Source organism: Scleropages formosus, chromosome 6, assembly GCF_900964775.1.
Source record: "Scleropages formosus chromosome 6, fSclFor1.1, whole genome shotgun sequence".
Lineage (NCBI taxonomy): Eukaryota > Metazoa > Chordata > Actinopteri > Osteoglossiformes > Osteoglossidae > Scleropages > Scleropages formosus.
In genome coordinates this window covers 11536716-11555658 of record NC_041811.1, presented here as the reverse complement: position 1 = coordinate 11555658, position 18943 = coordinate 11536716, and the positions used below count along the sequence as shown (strand labels likewise).

Sequence of the window (18943 nt, the reverse complement as noted above, 5' to 3'; positions counted from 1 at the left end):
TGTACGCGTGCCCCCGAACTTTCTCTGCAGATTGATGCCGAAAGTTCAGTGGATGAGGTCTTCAGCCAAGTGGCCAAAGCTATTGACTCCTTGAAGTAAAGCCTTCGCGAGTTATTTTTCCCAACCTTTTAATATTTTACACTTTATGAAAGAACCAAGAAGCCTGCTGTTCTACAGCTCTTTGAAAACAGATCTGCCATAATACGCACATCAACTGCTTTTGACTGTCACTCCAGCCTCCTATTCAACCCTGTGATCCCAGCTTCTCCCCGACCAACACCGTTCCCCCTTAGGCTGCCGAAGGCTATTGGGCATCTGATTCTGTCACCTTGTTCAATCACCACCGTGTCCCTCATGGCCCATGTCCCCTCCTGTGTCAGACTTCTCAGGGGCCAATCAGCCTCTGTCCATTTGCTCCTTTCTTTTATTAAACACCCTTTTGACGAAAGCGACCAAAAATCCTGTCATTTGGCCCCTTTTATTACAGCTATGATCAGAGGTGTCAGAAAATAAGGGGTGACCCTTGGGGTTCCACGCGAACACCTGCGATACAGTGTCAGACCGCTGGGAACTTGAACAAGAAGGTCTCATTGATACAGGCTGCTTTCTAGTCATTGCAGCTGTCATCCCAGTTGGTGAGCTTTGACCATTCAGTAAGCACGTGCACTGCTAGGGTCACTATACAATTTTACCATTTTGATAAAAAAGAAATAAGTGTGAGAAAACACCAAAGGCTTTGCTTCTTTTATGGAAAGACATGCCAGACTGTACATCTTCATTTATGAACAGTTACAATATCAGCAATTAATACATATGCATTTGCACTCAACATTTATCAAAGAGTGTGATGTAGAATGCAGAACAAAAACCCGTTACAAGATGTCTAATCAATATGAGCCTGTGGCATCAGTTTGGGCAAGTGAGTAATAATTTACAGTAAAAAAGTGAAGTTTAGAAAGCAAATATTTAAATTTGGCATCAGCATCCCTGTCTGATGACACCAGGTGTTCAACCCAGAAAGTGTGACCTTACCTTCACTTGGCAACACAAGGTCAAACCAAAGTGGGAAATCCCAGAGGGCGCCTGCATTGCGGCTCCACTCCCGAGTTCGCGAAAGAGCTGAGCCAAACAAAACAGAGCCCAGCGTTAACCTTGCCCTCTATGTGTTTGCCAGCGTGTTTCATTTAATGCGCTAAATGCAGGATAAAATTCTACCCTTGTCTTTTGAGTACTCCCGAAAAGATCCCTAATAGTGTGCTACGGACAGTAGTGCTCAATCCATATTAAGGGTGTAATTCGCCTAGATTAAAACTGAAAAGGTCAAAAGAAAATATTAGAGAACACGTAAAGATCAACAGCATATAAAACCAAAAATGCACCTGCTCTTTGTTTGAAAAATGGTTAAGGAACATTTGGATGTTTAAATAGTACCTTTTCACTTTTTTTCTTTAGTTTACATTTGTTGGGAAGTGAATGCCACCTGCATTTTTGCCAGCTGATAGATGTCAGTAAACACATCTGAGCAGAATAACAGAGTGGGCCAACTTAATTCAACTCTCTTCCAAAGTGTTAACAGCTCATGACTGGTGTTCCTCAGCTTTATTTATTATTTTCAGTCATTCTAAAGGTTTCATTTTAGTTTTCGAGTTTTGATTTTAGTGAAATTCCACATTTATGAAAACACAAGTTCTTAAAAGTTATTACCAGATGCATCCAAGATTTCACGGAACATGACTCAAAAAAATTGCCGTACATCTACATCATTCAACTTTTAAAAATTGTGACTTAGTGTGATTGATTTATTGTAACTTTAGTAACTTTTAATAACTGTAGTCTTCCAGTCACAATTTTGTTGGAATGTTGAAGAGCTGGTGTGAAGCATGTTATTTTGCAATTATATCTATTTTTTTTAAGCATTTCTAATTTTACGACCATTTGAAAGCTCTAATATGAGTAATCCATGGTCCTGGCCTTCAGCAGTATTATAAAAGATAAATGGAAAACAGCATCACCAGAGCAGTAATAAATTCCACCATTTTTAACAGTTTTCATTGTGTGTGGCAGGCCAACTGTCATTAATTGCATATGCATGAATGCATATAATTTTTCAGGAGTGTAACCTTGGATTTGGACTTGCTGCAACCAGCCCCATTTTTCTGTCCTTACATTTTAATTGAATTCTGAGAAACCTCTTGGCATGGCAATTGACACAATGGAACATGTCTGCTACAACACTCATTTGATGTTACTCTGATTTTCTTAAGCTGACAAGGTGGTTGTTCTTAGAGTTGACTCAGGAGCCTTGGAGGCTAACAATAGATTCTATCCCAAGGGTATCACAATCTGGGATATCCTCCGGGGGCCTGGAACCACTGAAAGGAAAGTCATTTCAGGATGAAGGATGTGGTGAATATAAAATAAGTCAGTTACAAAAAAAAATCATTAAAAACCCTTTTTACACTTTAAACTACAGTAAATGTAGGACAAAATGAACAGAATGTTAGAAGACAAGTGCAGTGAGTTTAGGAAATCACCACCCTCTTTCAAAAATGGTACTTTACTGGAACACATTGGATATAACTGCTTGTTCCCTTTTTATTTGCACACAGTAACCCATTAGCTAAGTGATAATATTCTAAAACACTGTGACAATTATTTATTACCATCCTGAAACACCTTATTTGTGTAAGTCTACACTCCCTTACAAGTGCATTTGTAAACTTGCTCAGGTAACTAATCACCTTATAACTCATGCAGCAAACTAACTGGCTTCCAGTGGTCAGTTGTGATTTTGATTAGTTCAGAATAAAAGCAGCTGTTTCTAGAGAATTCTACAGCTTGGATATGAATTTTAAAGCAAAGAATCCACTGTGGGTAGAAAAGGGCTTTCATAAGAACTTTGAGGTTAAGTTTTGGAAAGGGGCTTTAGCTATCTCATGGAGCACAGTCCATTGCTGAAAAGCTGATGGCATATGGGACCACCCAGACCTTCAAACTGGATGACTGCACAAGAAGGAGACTTGTCAGGGAGGCTACTAAGAGGTCGTTGGTAACTTTGAATAAGCGACAGGCCTTTATGGCAAAGATTGGTCTTCGTGCGTGTGTCAATGAAATAACAAGCATTCCAGAAATCTGGCCTTTATGGGAAAAAGGGTGCAAGAAAGATATTTTGCTAAAAAGCACCTTGAAAATTTTGTGGTCAGATGAGACCAAAATCAAAATTTTTGGCTGGAATGCAAAACACTTTGGTGAAAACCCAATACGTGTTACCATGAAAAAAACACCATGTCTACAATAAAGCACGGTGGTGGGAGCATCCTGTTGTGGGGTTGTTTCACTTCAACTTGGAATGGAGTACTTGTCTGGCTAGAAGGAAAGATGGATGGTAAAGAACATAAGCAAATTATTGAATAAAACCTGCAGCCCTCAGCCAAGATGTTGAAAGCTGGAAGATCAGAATCAGAAACCAATTTATTTGGCCTAGTATGCACACGCAAGGAATTTGTCTTTGGTTCCCAATGGCTCATAGTGTAGAGTAGATCCAAAAAAACAGCACACATATAAACATACATACATACAACATCTGAAAAGATGCATTGACAGTGCCGGAGAATAAGAGAAAATAAACGAGGGATAGAACAAATAGCGAGGGAGGGAATAAGTAAGAGGGAGAAAGTATTGCACAGACTAACAACAATCAGCTGTTTATGGACATAACAGCGTGGTGAAAGAAATTGTTTTTTGTATCTTGTTGTGGCTCACAGTGATCTGTGGATGGTTCACTTCTCATTATGACAGTGACCCAAAGCAGAATGGCAAAGCAACCATACCGTGTTTGAAGGTGGAAGATTGGAAGAACGGGAAGAGATGGCTTAGTCAGAGCCCTCAGTCAAGTCCCATTTACCATTTTTACAATGACTTGAAGGGTCAGTCTGGTAACAGTCACCATGCAGTTTCACTGAGCTTGAACAGTTTCGTAATGAGGGAAGGGCAAGTATTCCTCCCTCTTTTCTCCAACCCAGTAATCATTTTTTTATTGATTTATTTAATTATTTATAGAAACAAAGATGACACAAAAGTCAAACGCATGACATCACATTTACTAACTTCTGTCCTCTTTCTTGGTTGGCCATACTATATGCATTGCTCTCTTGTGGCTGGTTATGAGTGTATAAGTGTCCATAATACATTTATTATGTATCGTAATGTGCTGTCCATCGGTTCTCAGTTTTTGTCCCGGTGGAGGTGGAATGAACACCCCTGTTCCTCTGAACTGCTGAATCCCTTCCAGCCTTCAAGGAGAGTCTCAGAACTCATCTGTTTTGGACCAATTTCCCTGCTGAGATCCTGAAATCACTGCAAGTGCTTCATCACCTATTACTTATCGTCTACGTGTTTTTCTGTTTGCGCGTCACTTTCACAGATCGCCTCTTTGAGATGTGCGGTATGATGTGACAATGGCTGCACTGAAAAAAGCAAGCTGTGCTTCAATAATCATACATATGTATCTAAGCCCACTGCTTCAAAAGGCACTTTGCTTACTCTAGGCTGCATGTTGCTTTATAGAAAAGCATGTGGCAGATGCAGAAATTTAGATGCAAGGAACATTTTCTGTACAGATAAATGACTGTACAGATGAAAATGATGAGAGGAAAATAGTTCTGCATAGCTGTCAACGGAGGGTCACATGTGGAAATAGCCCCTTGTAAATGGCAGCACATCAACTAAATTAATGTCAATTTGATACTCAGACTGACCACTGTATTAATATAACTCAGTGTACACACCCTGAACTAAGTCATAAACTCAACGCCATTTTCCAGCAGTGTGAAAGCCATCGTGGGACCATTACAGCAACGTGCAAGACTTCAGCTGTGAGGCCTCGGTAAGTGGGCTTAGCGGAGTTGAAAGCTAGACAACATGAGTCTCTCACTTCAGGGAACCTTCTAGTTCTTTCACAGACCGTCCTTGGAGGTGGGTGGCGGAGTAGTCGGTTGGCGGCGAGTTACATCGACCCGTAGGCGTTATGAAAGGGCAGCGAACTGCAAAGAATGTGGCCGATGTCGGTTAGCAACTCGTTCTCAGCTCGCGCTTATAATTGCTGTTATTCATTGAAGTTATTAATTTTATCCTTTACTGATCGATTTGACACATACAAATAGCACAGAGATAAGATAAGAAAAGCAAATAAAGACTTCTATAATATCCATCCATCATTGATGATAGCTTTTCCGATGTTGGGTGGCCCAGAGCCTGTCCTAGAAGCGCAAGATGTAGATGGGTTGCCATCACACTGCAGTCACACACACACACACACACACACACACACAAAATGGACAATTCCACCTGAAACACACCTCCGTGGAGCACCTGGAGAAAGCACGCACAAACATACGGAGAACATGCCAACTCCGCACAAACTGAGCTGGGTTCGGACCCATGTCTGAACTCACGTCCAGTAAGCTTTGAGGCACCAGTGCTACCTGCTGTGCCACCGCTTCCAGTATCTCATGAACAAATGAAATATAATGGGTGGAGCTGGGTTAGAAAAATTGAGAAAAATAAAATTCTGCATGGTATCAGCTGTTTCTTTCTTTTTTTTTTTCGCCGATGACCTGGAAACACGTCACCACCCAATGTCGGACCCCTCGTGGCTCCGGACGGTGACCCGCGGCCCCCAGAATGTTTCCTGTTATTCAAGCGCACGGAGCCATTCCCAAGCTATGGTGTCAGCTTGGAGAGACCTCGTTCACTTTCCCCCACCAGCCTCTGCAGATGTTTCACGTTAACCAGTAAGGTGTCTGCACGGCTTCGCCTACACACTTGTTTATCTTCTCCGTTGCCTGCGCTGAAGAATGGCCAATATCACATGTATTTGTGGGTGTTTACTTATGTTCAACCTTACCACTCTCCAGCCTCTGTGTGAAAATTGCCTCAGTGCTATAAAAGTATGGGGTCGATATTGGTGAAAATGCGTCAGTAACATATTGATGTATTCATAGGCTTTCATGGGGAAATTCACAGTGCCACACATAGCACACCGCAGTAGAGTGTGCTATTATTAAAAAGAATATGTGGCGCTTACTTTCAGGGGACATGAAATGACACAGGGAACGATGGCTTTACATTTTTTCGGCACATTTCATACTCCGCGGCGCTTGAAGCGTTCGTAAATGGCGGCAATTGTAGTGTACGGCAGGTGTTCGTTCGCATTCGATGCATTTTCAAACCGTCACAATTTTGACTTTCTCTTTCAGGAAGCGCTAATATTTCTTTTATCAGAAGTGGGTGGATGAAATGCACACATTTTTCACTGCACACGTTCACCCATTTACAAACACAGATTTGTAAAGAACAGTGTGGATAGAACTGTGTGCCGGTACTAGGTTTGCAACCGCTTCGCTGAAACTGTGAAATTCTTGCATATATTTAACAATAGAATTGGAGAATTCTCTTGGGCACGTTTAAACACTCTCTGATGCACAGTATATTAAAAATACAGAAACGTATGAACTTGGTTTTCAAAACTGGCCACTTCATTGCAGTAACTCAGCAACGAAGGTCATTGACATAATATATTACAAGACAATAATTGATACAATGATACGATAATTGGTTTATGTAACCTGCTCTCTTACATGCACACACACACAGAGTAGATGGTCTGGCATCATATTAGGGATAATGCACCGATGTGGGGGGGCAATGTTGACCTTGAAGTGACCTTCTAATTGTTCCTGTCCTTATCCCTGTCATAGCCCCTTCCCTTTGTTGACTTCAGGAGAGCACGGAGTGACCACTCTCCGCTGAACATAGATGGCTCCCCCATGGAGATCCTCAAAAGAACCAAATTCCTCGGTGTTCACCTGGCGGAGAACCTCACTTGGTCCCTTAACACCAGCACCATAGCCAAGAAAGCCCAGAAGAGTCTCTACTTTCTGCAAAGGTTGAGGAAAGCCCATCTCCCACCACCCATCCTCACCACATTCTACAGAGGGACTATCGAGAGCATCCCGAGCAGCTGCATCACTGCCTGGTTTGGAAATTGCACCGTTTCGGATCGCAAGACCCTGCAGCGGACAGCGAGGACAGCGGAGAAGATCATCGGGGTCTCTCTTCCCTACATCATAGACATTTACACCACACCCTGCATCCGCAAGGCCACCAGCATTGTGGATGACCCCACACACCCCTCACACAAACTCTTCACCCTCCTCCCGTCCGGCGAAAGGTACCGAAGCATTTGGGCCTCACGGCCAGACTGTGGAACAGTTTATTCCCCAAAGCTGTCAGACTCCTCAACACACAGGACTAACACTGCAACTGTTGTCCTGGTTTAGTAATTATTGTCCTGTTCTAGTAATTGTTGCAGTGTCTAACACTGTCTGCACAAGTCTTGCACACACGCACTTTATGTAGTTTGTGTCGCTAATTGTGTTGTTTTATGTAGCACCATATGGTCCTGGAGGAACGTTGTTTCGTTATATATATGGTTGAAAAGACACTAAAGCCTCTCTTGACTTGACCTTGTCCCTGTCTTTGACCTTGCACTGCCTCCGTCCCAATTTTTGTATCACGTCCCTCTCCCTGCTAGTGTCTGTCTTAATTCTTGTCCTTTTCCTTGTCCCCCCTGTCCTCATTATTGCCTTCTTTTCCGTAGTTGTCCCTGTCCTTGTCTCTGTCCTTGTCCTTTGACCATATAAAGCGTACTGCCCCCACCGCCTCTCCGCGCGCTCCTTTCGCGTGAGCGAGTGAACACCCGCGGAAGCTCGTGCCTGCCTGAGCTCGCGCCGCCCAAGTTCGAGCGGGACCGTTCGAGAGCACGAGACGTTTAAAGCCGCCGCGCGCGTGCGGAGTGTGTCGTCCGGACCGGTGAGTTTTACTGTGATGTGTCGTGAATATTTCCACGGAGTGTAACTTACTGTTTCCACCTCGATGCGTGAATGTTTATCTTAATCATGCTAAAGTTAAGAAAAAACGATATGCCAAAAAAAAAAAAGAAAAAGAAAAAAAAAGCGACCACGACGAAATATTTGACAAACCGTTCTCACGTGTCGAACACGTAACTCCTCCTAGTAGTAGTAGTAGTAAAGTCAATAATTCACATTTTTGTCATGGAAAGAAACAAACAGGCGACGACGTCGGCAGGGTTTATACATACGAATGAACACTGATTTAATATACAAATGAAATTAAATGGGAGAAAGTGAATGCGTTGCGTGGATACTTTCTCGTTTCTTTCTGAACATAAGTTTTTCTTTTTTTTTTTTTTTCTGGCCAGTTACAGTCAGTAGCCTATAACTTGAAAGTAGTAGCCTGTTTCCTTATCATATACTGTTATAAGAGCATAATAATAATAATAATAATAATAATAATAATAATGAAATAGCCTGTGTCAATCTGTTAACTGTCAGCGAGGCACACTCACTGAGTTTTTACTACCTTAAATTATCATAGGGAATGTAGGATATGGTATTTAAATGAAATCACTGCCACCCATGATTTAAAGTGCTACTAACATTTGCTTGGATAAAGGGTTTGAAGTAACCTGTGCTGGTACAGTATGTAGTAGACAGCAGTAGAGAACACACACTGGATTAGAGCTGAACCTGGAATGCTGGGTTGGATGTGATGACCTGGGCATGACCCAGCACATGATGGTTTAATAGAAAAAAGATTATGGCTGCAAACCAAGCAATCTTGGTTCACGCAGCCTCCGTGTTCTGATCCACAGTGAACCAACGCTGCTGCTTCACAGCACGACTGTGATTTTCATCTGGGATCAAGAGTTGTGTTTGACCTGAAGCACATAAGGCAAAAGCAATAATTTAAGGAGTTGCAGTTGCATTCCTTTGATTCACTGAAATTATGTTTTTGCTTGATTGTTCCTTTGACTGATTAAAAGCTGGTCACGATGGATGAAAGAGCAGTTTTCAGGGTGGATGGACTGCGCCATAGATATGTTGATATTAATAAATACTAAACAGTAGATAGCACATTATTGGCCAGGTATGATGGTTGATAATCTTCATAAATATAGAACTTAATATAACATTTTATGATATATACTATATTTCCAGTACAAAGTTTTAACTGTACACAGTTAATGTAGAAGCTGGCACAGAGACACACTGAATAGCACTGCTGTCTCACAGTGCCTGGGTTGTGCAAGAAGATGTGGGTTTGATCCCTGCTCAGTCTGTGTGGAGTTTGCATGTTCTCCCTGTGTCTGCGTGGGTTTCCTCTGGATGCTCTGGTTTCTTCCCACAGTCCAAAGACATGCTGTTCATGTTCCACATGGTGTGTGAGTGACACAGAGAGAGTGTGTTGCACTGATGTATGGATTAGTGACTCATTGTAAGTGTTGTATCTAGCAGTGTAAGTCACCTTGGTGAATAAGGTGTATGGGCTGATACACTACATAGCGTTCACTGGAAGGTGCTTTGGACAAAAGTGTGTAATAAATCAATGTAAGCTGGAAACCTGCAGAGGCAACATGTGTCTTAAATCAGAGGTTTCTGTTCTTGGTCCTGAGGAACCTCCTAACTTACTGAAGAGTTTCACAATTAAAACCTCTTTCAGTCAAAAACTGTATGTCTTTTTCTTTTTTCGTACAAAATTAAATGTATCTTAGCCTAAAAAAGAGTGAGATGCATGACTACAATATTTATTCTATTTGGATTTAGTACTGAAAATCACTGATAGCAGTCACAAAAAAAAGTGCTGAAAAAGCTGAGAACCACACATCATATATCAATACTGTCATCTGTGGCTGTTTAACGAAAGTAACTAGCACTATTATCAATTTTAGCATCATTGAACACATCTTTGTAGGTATTTTAATATTTTATTTAGATTTTTTAATTTGCGGGAATAATACAAATAATACACGTTCAGCTAAACACCATTTAAAATAACACTATAGCTAGTAATCTTTAATCAACATTATTTGAATTTTGCGGTGTATTCAAATAATAGATAAATCAAGAGACGATAAGCCATCAGTTGTAACAAAAACCGGGATACACATAAAAGAACATATACTGTAAGTGTACATATGTATTATACATTCAATGCCAAATGTCAATTTCCATTTTTAAGTAGCATAGTGTATGAAAGTGGCTGAAACTGCTTTTGAAAGTGTTTTCTTTGTAAAATGATGTATGAAAAAGGAAAAACAAAACAGGGCAACTCAATAAACTTGAAAATCAAGGTATGTAGTGGCAATAGGAAATACAAGACTCAGGACAAGTTACAGGTTGTCTTTATGCTTGTGATGGATGATAAGTACCAGGTCATGATGACCGTGTGGGTTTTGTGCTGCTGACTGATAGAATTCTTGCTGTGAGCAAATACTAAACAGGATGAACATGTTGGATTATTAAAGGCATACTTGAAGATAAGATTACATGACCCTGCAAAGCATGAAATCTTTCAAAACTTTGACACTGCAGTCCTTCAAACTGTCCATGCTCTGTCTCTGACCCAGCCCCTTGGATTTGCATCTCTGTCCCTTTGGAAAACCACCACTTGCTCAGCCACTGTCGCACAGCCTGTGCTCCAGAGAACCACTCGACACCAACCAAGGTGCTCTCGCATTCCTTCCAAAACCGAGCTTTCTCTGAACTTGAAAGGATGGAGTTCACGGCGGTTGTCGTCCTTTTGCTCCTCGTACCTATAGCAGCCTCAGGTGAGTCACTGCAGTTGCCTGTGCTACTTTGTAAGTCAAAGAGGTAGCAGTTGTGTGACTGTAAGTTTGTTTGTTTGTGGGGAAGAACTAAAACTCCCAGTAACACCTCATGTGCTCCACATGCATCAAGGACCTCAGAGTATAAATGTCAGGACAAATTTTTGCATTACCCTTGGATTTAGTTACATTTGAAGCTATAAAATGTAACACCAGTTTTCCCAGTATAGGTGCTAACTGGGGTCTATAAGTTTGCATCTGTGAATTTCAGTGGAAATATACTTTGTGAAATCTTTAAGCAATAATCACAAAATTATAGTGTAAAAATCAATACAGCTTATTAATTGTGAACATGCAATTGTAGTGAACACTTGTACTGTTTGTTTACCCTCATGGGTTTGAATTATATTTTATCATTGAATCACTTGTTTTGATCCTAAAAATTGTTGCTTTTAGATTAAAATCATGGGTTAGTTAATATCAGACTTACTGTACATACATATCCCAAACAGCAGTACATTTCAAAATTTCAGTCTGCAGAAAGCGTACTCTGTGTTGTAACACTCTTGGGTATAATGAATTGCAATATAAAACTTTACAGAACTATCATTTCTACCACAAACTAATCAATGAAACACTTCAGAGATTAACTCAGTGGCCATACTATGTACTTTTTTCGCCCTGCTTTAACCGAGACCAATGATCTGTTTGCCAAAAAGAACCGTTTACGTTGTTATATGTTCAAAGATAGAAATGCACAAGCACTTAATGTAGTATTTGTCTTGTTTTATAGACTCAGTTATCTACAGTGCGATAATTTACACACATCTGACATTCTGCTTATGGAGGTGCTGCCAAATAATTATTTTAAAAATGTCTTGGGTTTTGGGATTTTGCATGGGTTTTGGTGTTATATGTTTAATGTTTGTTTTAGTACTTGAACTTAACAAACTAGAAGCTTGGTTTGTTTTAAAATGTTTCAAGTATTTACTTGCTTTTTCTTTGCAGATTTTTTTTCCATTAAGCCTTATTTTTTTCACCTATGAACACACAAAGAAAGTTGAATTTTTATTTAGAGATATTCCAAAGTGAAACAACAGGTAGTATGTTATTATTTTATAAAGAATTGCACTTGTTTTTTGAAGAAACAAGCAATATATAATATACTGTATCTCAGTTAGCAAAAAAACATGTCTGGCACAGTTGGTAAGCGGCCTTATGTGTCTAATTTTATCCAAAACTGTAGAATACAATCAGCTTGCACATCACCCACAGAGCAACTCTACAGAGTATCCAATGTTTTGAGAACTGGGAGTTTCAGATGCTATCAGTGCAACAATAAATTGTTTATAAATTGTGCCCTTGTTCCTGAATGGCCTCGTTATGCAAAACAGCTAATTTGGCATCGTGTTTTTTGTGTTGCATCATTATCAAACCAATATATTACTTTATAACACTACTGTCATCTTTAATGATAATTAATCCATCAACTATATTAGATTTAGATTGCACTGATGATCTACAATTATGGTGTATGGAGAAAGATGGTTGCAGAGTGGTGTTGTGCCTTGGGCAGCCCCCACCTTGGCTCCAACCTCTGGTCTCAGAAGCAGTGCTTCCCAGAGCCAGTTCCCAGAGCTGGCGTGTTGGCATCCAGCAGCATGGCCGGCTGCCTTGCCTACAAAGGGGCTTCCGGTCTGCAGTCCATGGGCTAAAGGAAAAGTACAAAAGCGATTATCAAGGGCTTGAAATGGAGGTGGAGAGGGGGTGGAGAGGGGTGGATGGTTGGGCATGATCTTGAACGAGACTGACTGGCGGCTGGGGTGGGTGGGGAACACGGGAGAGGATAATAGGGCTTGCAGAGGAGGTACTTGGGGAGTTACAGGACTGGCATCCTCAGGAAGCAAAAGTTTGGAAGACGGGACATTATGTAACTATTCAAGATCGTTGCAAGGAGTCCAACAGAGAGAAGTGACACATGAGAGTGAGAGAGCGAGAGAGAGAGAGAGAGGAAGAGAGAGGGAAATGGGCCATAAAGACACAAAGAGACTAAGAGATGACAAACGGTTTCTTAGAAGGTCTGAAAAAGAAAAGAAAAAAAAACAAACAGAAAGAAACTGACTTAAATATGGCATCAGGAGTCTAAATAAACCACTTCCCTGCACTTTTGCTCCGAGTGGCCAGACTGGGTGGCAGGGAGACCTACTGACGCGACCAGCTGTCGCCCTTGGAGACCGATTTCTATCTCATAGCTGCAATTAACAGTTCTTTTTCCGAGTGCCCATTTTTTCTGGTATTTGAGCTGACTGTGTTCTCTCCACTTTGTCACTAAAAAAATGTATTTTTATGTAAAGGTTTAAGACTGTTCTATCAGGTGATGAACACAAAACAATGCTGCAATGTGTCTTTTTTGACAAATTATCTAGAGCCAGGATGGAGTTAGTAAGAAAACAGTCTTTGCCTAATTTCCACGTTACAAATGATTTGAAGCACTGCGCAGGTGCTTTAGCATGAGTGTTATTTTAAGGATGATATCAACTCTGATGTTCATGTTTTGTGACACACTGGATGTTGATGACCTTTGAGATTATAGAAATTAGGGTTTGTGTAGTGGGATTCCAAGTTCCAACTTCAGAACTAAGGGAATAAGGATCAGTATGTTACCACTTGGTGTTCTTATTTTCCTGCAGCTGAACAGGGATACAACCATTCTGTTTAAGTAGCCCCAATCCCCAGCCTCCTCTCTTAGGACTGTTCATGTCCTCTAGGTCTGCCAATTGGTCTGATCCCTTGGGTGGTCTGGCAACAGTGTGAGTCCTCAACAGCTCATTTGCAGTGGGTTGTGATAACCTCCATTCCTCTCCATCCCTCCTGAGTGCTGAGTATCACTGTCTTGTGTCAGTGACAGTGCCTGCCATGTACCCTGATAAAACCACTGTACTGACATATCACTGCATACCTAGAGGTCTGGGGTGACCAATGGATAATGCTGTGCCCATTTGATCCGCAGCTTTCCAGTAAATCTAATAAACTTTTACCCAGTTTTCCTCCTTAATGACTTTTTGCTTTGCTTAAATGTACCACAGAATAGCAGTTAAATGTAATCAAGTTATGTCCACACTTAGCAGTGAGCTCACTCATCGCAGTACTGCAGCCATGTGACCTCCAGACAACTTACAATCCTTTATCAGGTGTCATTGGAGAAGAACAGAGTCAAATGAACCTTATCACTGACAGGTCTGTTAGTTATGTCACACTTCTGTCATCAGATGCTGTGAGCTGATGCAGGATGCAAGATGGACCTCCAAAGGCCAAAGACTGAGACCCTAGCTAGCCAAGAGTTATGTGATCAAGGGCTTAGGATAATTACATGTTGTTTTCTTTGCATTGGTAGTGTATATAGTTTGGTTACTGAAGCGAGACTGGACGCATCTGAGAATGCCACAGGAACATTGTGGGAAAAGGTATTCAGACTACCTGAGAAAAGAGCTCTGTTGAAGAGACAGTCATCCAGCTCAGATCCCTCTATGCCAAACTTGTACTTGCAGTTGTGTTGGAAGTGAAAAGGTCCTGCTAATTGACTCCCGAAGGCAGACACAAACCTTGTAAACGCGAGACTTGTGCAGAAAGGTGTTTATATTGCCATCCATCTCTGACCAGAAAGACAGGAAAAGATAAAAAACAAAAATTCAAGAAACAAAATAAAACCGTTCACAAAGGTAGGCCTCACCTCAGATACTAATAATTATTACCATTGAGAAAACATTAAAATGCAGGGTTTGGTGGAGAACGGAGGTACGGTGATCGGCTGAGAGGCCAGAGGACGCAGAGAGCCTCTGCAGAGCCCTGATAAGAGCTTGTTTACCTTCCTGTGGATGGTTAGGTCTCCGTCTGCAGCCAAGGAAACTCTTGGACAATAGGTGTGTAGAGCCCAGGGCTGACTGCCTCCACCCCTTACCCCCCTGTCCTCCGCCCTCTGGCTCCACCCACCCTGACAATGGTAGCACACAGTTTGTTGGGCCCTCCTAGAAGCATCTACTGAACTCCACCTGGTGTGTACCACATTTGTCGCACCCTGCCCTGCTGCTTTATGTTTAAGCCTCTGTGTCAGCATAGACTATGCTCTGCTGTACCATTGAACTATGGCCCCCAGTGAAGCTTAAGCATTTGCACATACTGAACAGTTAATGCAATGTCATCAGTCCCTTTGAGACAAAATTGGACCTTTTTTGCTAAATCACCAATGCCACAGTTTAATGGATAAAACAAGAAACAGGTCACATATCAAAAAGAAAATATCCTTATTTTTGATGGCTTCCTTCAGATGTTCCGAAAGTGAGCCACATTGTGTTTTTTAATGCTGAGCAACAACTGGATAGAGCAGTGGTTTCAGAGTAATAATGCAATAAAGGAATTATCAGTTTATGTCATACAGCTTATTGTCTGGAGGTCATGGGGATTTGTGAAGAATATTAAATTTACACTGAAAGTTTCATCTTGAGTAGGAGTCTTAATGCTGTTACATTTGTTGAACGGCATATGATCTCTGCTTATAAAAGCCTCTAGTATGAAATCCCACCTAGACAAGACTCGAGTCTACAGAAGAAGTCAATTGGTTCTAGCTAAACATATTAGAATTCCGTGAGCTGCATTTCCCAAAACACTCAGATGCAATGGGTGGAGTGGATGTACAGGATAAAAACATAGTCTGTTTATCCTTTTGTACATTTTCATTTTGAACAATCCTCCTGAGTTTTGCCAACATTGGTTCGGAGACAGCTGCCCAATGAGACATTTATTTCACCTGGACAGTGGGTCAGGAGGTTAAAGAGAATGATAAGGAAGAGTCAGCAGCAGAAAAGAGCAAACTTGGAGGAAAAATTAGGTGGTGTAAACAATGCAGTGCAGTGCAGAACGGACAAACCTGAAGAAAAAACACTGCAAGGTGGCCGGGATGCTGCCGTGTGCACATGTAGCCGGCTGCTCTCTTCTGCAGGTCTCCCACACCTCCCAGAGACCGCAGCCATAGTGGAATGGTGTCACATAAACATATGTTGTCATGGAAAAGAAAATTGAAGATACAGATAAAATAAGATAATGTGAAGCAGGGGAATTTGGCAGCTCCTATGCCTCATTTAAGACAGAATCGCTAGACGAGATGGTCGGCATTTCCGGGTCAAGACCTGGATTGAAGGGTGCTTCTAAGTGCTAGACTCCTCAGGAGAATATAGGGGAGAACCTAAACACACGCACACACACACACACACACACACACACACACACACACACACACACACACACACACACACATGCCTGTGCCTAAGGACAAAGGCAAAATCTTCCAGAAGAAAGTACCTGCATGTCAGCGATGAGAAGCATAGAAATTTGGAGGACAGTTTTGGTGTAGACCTTGTTTACAGCTCCCAGCCCCTTTGGCAAAAGCAGGGCCCTGGCCAATGCCTATTGTTGATGGCACGTCGTCTAAACAAGGTATTTCCTTCTGCCTTTGGAGACAGGAAGCTGTACAACAGGACAGTGTACACGGCCTCACAGTCTAAGGGAGCTTCTCTGAACACAGCAATTTCCCAGCTTGCATCCTTACCCTAGGCACCACAGCTCTAGTTGTCTAAACCTCTTTCTGAACAAATAATAAAAAAGAAGAAAAATTGCCTGAATGTGATGTCTGAACAGGTATAGACTACAGATAAATACTCAGTTTCTTGACATTCAAAACACATTTATGTTTTGGACTTTAGTGGAGTTTTTAGAGATCTGTCCTATATTTCTCTCTGAACAATATTTTTTACCATCATCAGATCATCATTCCATATAATTTTGAATGCCCCACTGTTCATGTGTGAAATTTTAGTAATATGGTTTCCTTTACAAATATTACAAGTATATACAAATATAAAAATATAACCTGTCCTTTAGAATTTTCATTTTTGTCTGACAAATCTGGATATCCATACTGCTGGCATGTATTTTTGATCAAATTATTATTTTTACTGTTATTGTTGTGTCAGTACTAGTGGTATTATCAGTAAAACAGTTTATTTGCTTATCTATTTCCAGAGGGATTTACGGATTTAAACTTTATCACTTTCAACGCCAATATACATAATACATTTAAGATGGCAAGAGAAAAGACATAAAAATATGATAAAAATATGTCAGGAGAAATGATATGGAAAAGTAATATACATAGTAGTTTGACTAAGTTCCTAGGTCATTCGTACACTGTACTTTTTAATATTTTTTTTCAGATTTAATTTTTTAAAATTGATTTTATTTTAATACTCAATGTTTAATTTTGTGTGTTCTGTAAGCATGCTGTTTTCACTATGACAAAAGTCACATCTATCTGGGATGCTCGGACACCTCAGTGAGACCGAACTGACTGGAAATCCAGTCCAAACTGTCATGTTTTCCCAGTGCCACACTTGCTGATGACACCATGCGCTTCAGATAAAGGCCCTTTTGGGCCCTCTATAATTCACGGCCACAAATTCATTCAAGGAGGGAACTGGTTGGCCTGGAGATTGCGAAGGAAATGACAGTTGACCTCGATCTTCCTGAGGAAGGACGCTGTTTAAATTTTGGTGAATATTTATTGGCCACCAACAGGATACTCCCTGGAGGACAAAAAAGAAAAACCTTGGCAAATAAAGAAAATAAATTATTTTGGCAGCTCTCATTCTTGTGCTTCGACACTATCCTCCCTGACACGCATATGAGACACATCTCGCAGACGCCTGAAATAAATCAGCAGACCTTAAGTGACCCTCAGAAAATGAGTAGAATCAGAGGGAACTCCAGGCACTGCGAAACGTCTGTTTGATTTAAAGCAGTGCATGACAACGAGTTTTCCAACTAACCTGAAAAGTTTCCCAGCTAACCCTAGGAGTTTTCCTATCCTGCAGATATGGCCTCACAGTCACGTAGCTACTGTAGCTTGTTGTCATTCAGCACTGCACTAGTGTTTAGCATCAGCAAAAACTGACAGTAATAAAAATGTTATATTCTAGTACATTTTCTATAATAATTTAATTCTAATACTGTTTCAAGCACTCTTAATTTTGAGGCTAGATGAATACAGAGGAACTCAACAGTGTGGGAGAAGAAAAAATGTGTATGTTTGAACAGCTGACCTCAGCCTCCCTTCCCTTACACTCTTCCATGTACAGAATCTCACAACACCTGCAAGCCTGTGGAAATACCTGGGAATGGGAACGAGTGGATCACTGTACACCATGATGTATTCCCATGCTGCCAGAGCAGCTACAACAAGGACGGGCTTGAGGTGCATGTCCTGAACTTGGAGTTCAGCACCAGTGATGACAGTGTAAGTCAAATCACTAATTCATCACATTGCAAGATGTGTGTAATGAAAAAAGTCAGTCTCTTGTTTTACTGCATGCCATTGACTGTAAAATGGAATTCATATGGCAACCAGTGGTATCCAGCAGGTCTGTTCATAAACTGTAAAATGAGAGGCAAAGTAAAAAGAAAAAAAAAACAAACAAAAAATAGTGTTGCATTGCACTGGAGATATCAGTTAATAGTCTTTCAAATCTTTTGATTCTTGCATACAAAATGTTGTCTATTCATTTCAACAATTGAGATAAAAATTTATTGTGCATAGTGTTTAAAATCTGTGTAAACATTAATAACCCTTCTAATACATTTACTCAGCGAGAGGACTCGAGAAAGAATTGATATACATAAAGACTTCTGTGAAGCTTCCATCTTTGGAATTGTTAGATACTCTCAAAATATATTTCTTATTTAAATGATATTCCAGAATAAGTTACAGTTGATACAATCAGAGTGATAAAACTCCATGAATGCATATTAATGTTGAGAGTTCATGAATTCCCTCAGTTGTTAATAGTGGGCAAATGAAAGTTTTTTTAATTAGGTGTGTCTGACACCTCTTCTGACCAGTCAATTACTTGTGAACAGTATGTAACCGGGACTTATGGTGGGAGCTTTACTATATTAAATTCAATATGTACCTTATAGTGGGACAAGGGGCACCAGTCAGGTTCATTTGAACTGGTAGAAATGACGAAGGGGGAGCCTTTCATTCCAAGTCAATGTCTACTTACCCCATCTGAAAATAAAGCATTGTACCTCCCCACTCATTTTCACCCCTTCAAATGATCCAGTGATAATAGATTCTTATTGTCTTCACTAAAACATAAATAACTGGAGTCCTTCCATTCATTAGGCAGTGTGACATTCACCATATGA

General features: G+C 40.8%; 1 protein-coding gene across 2 annotated transcripts in view; it reads left to right on the top strand.

Moving 5' to 3' along the window:
* The first annotated feature begins 7456 nt into the window (after positions 1-7456).
* The window catches only part of eng (endoglin), a 30550-nt gene continuing 19063 nt past the window's right edge, over positions 7457-18943 (top strand). Inside the window, exons 1-3 of one of the 2 annotated variants that reach the window (XM_018740338.2) lie at positions 7457-7872; positions 10490-10690; positions 17875-18032. In XM_018740338.2, coding sequence (XP_018595854.1) covers positions 10636-10690; positions 17875-18032 — 213 coding nt within the window. In that variant the 5' untranslated portion in view covers positions 7457-7872; positions 10490-10635. The remainder of the gene's footprint in view (positions 7873-10489; positions 10691-17874; positions 18033-18943) is intronic. The other variant, XM_018740339.2, reaches the window with a different exon arrangement.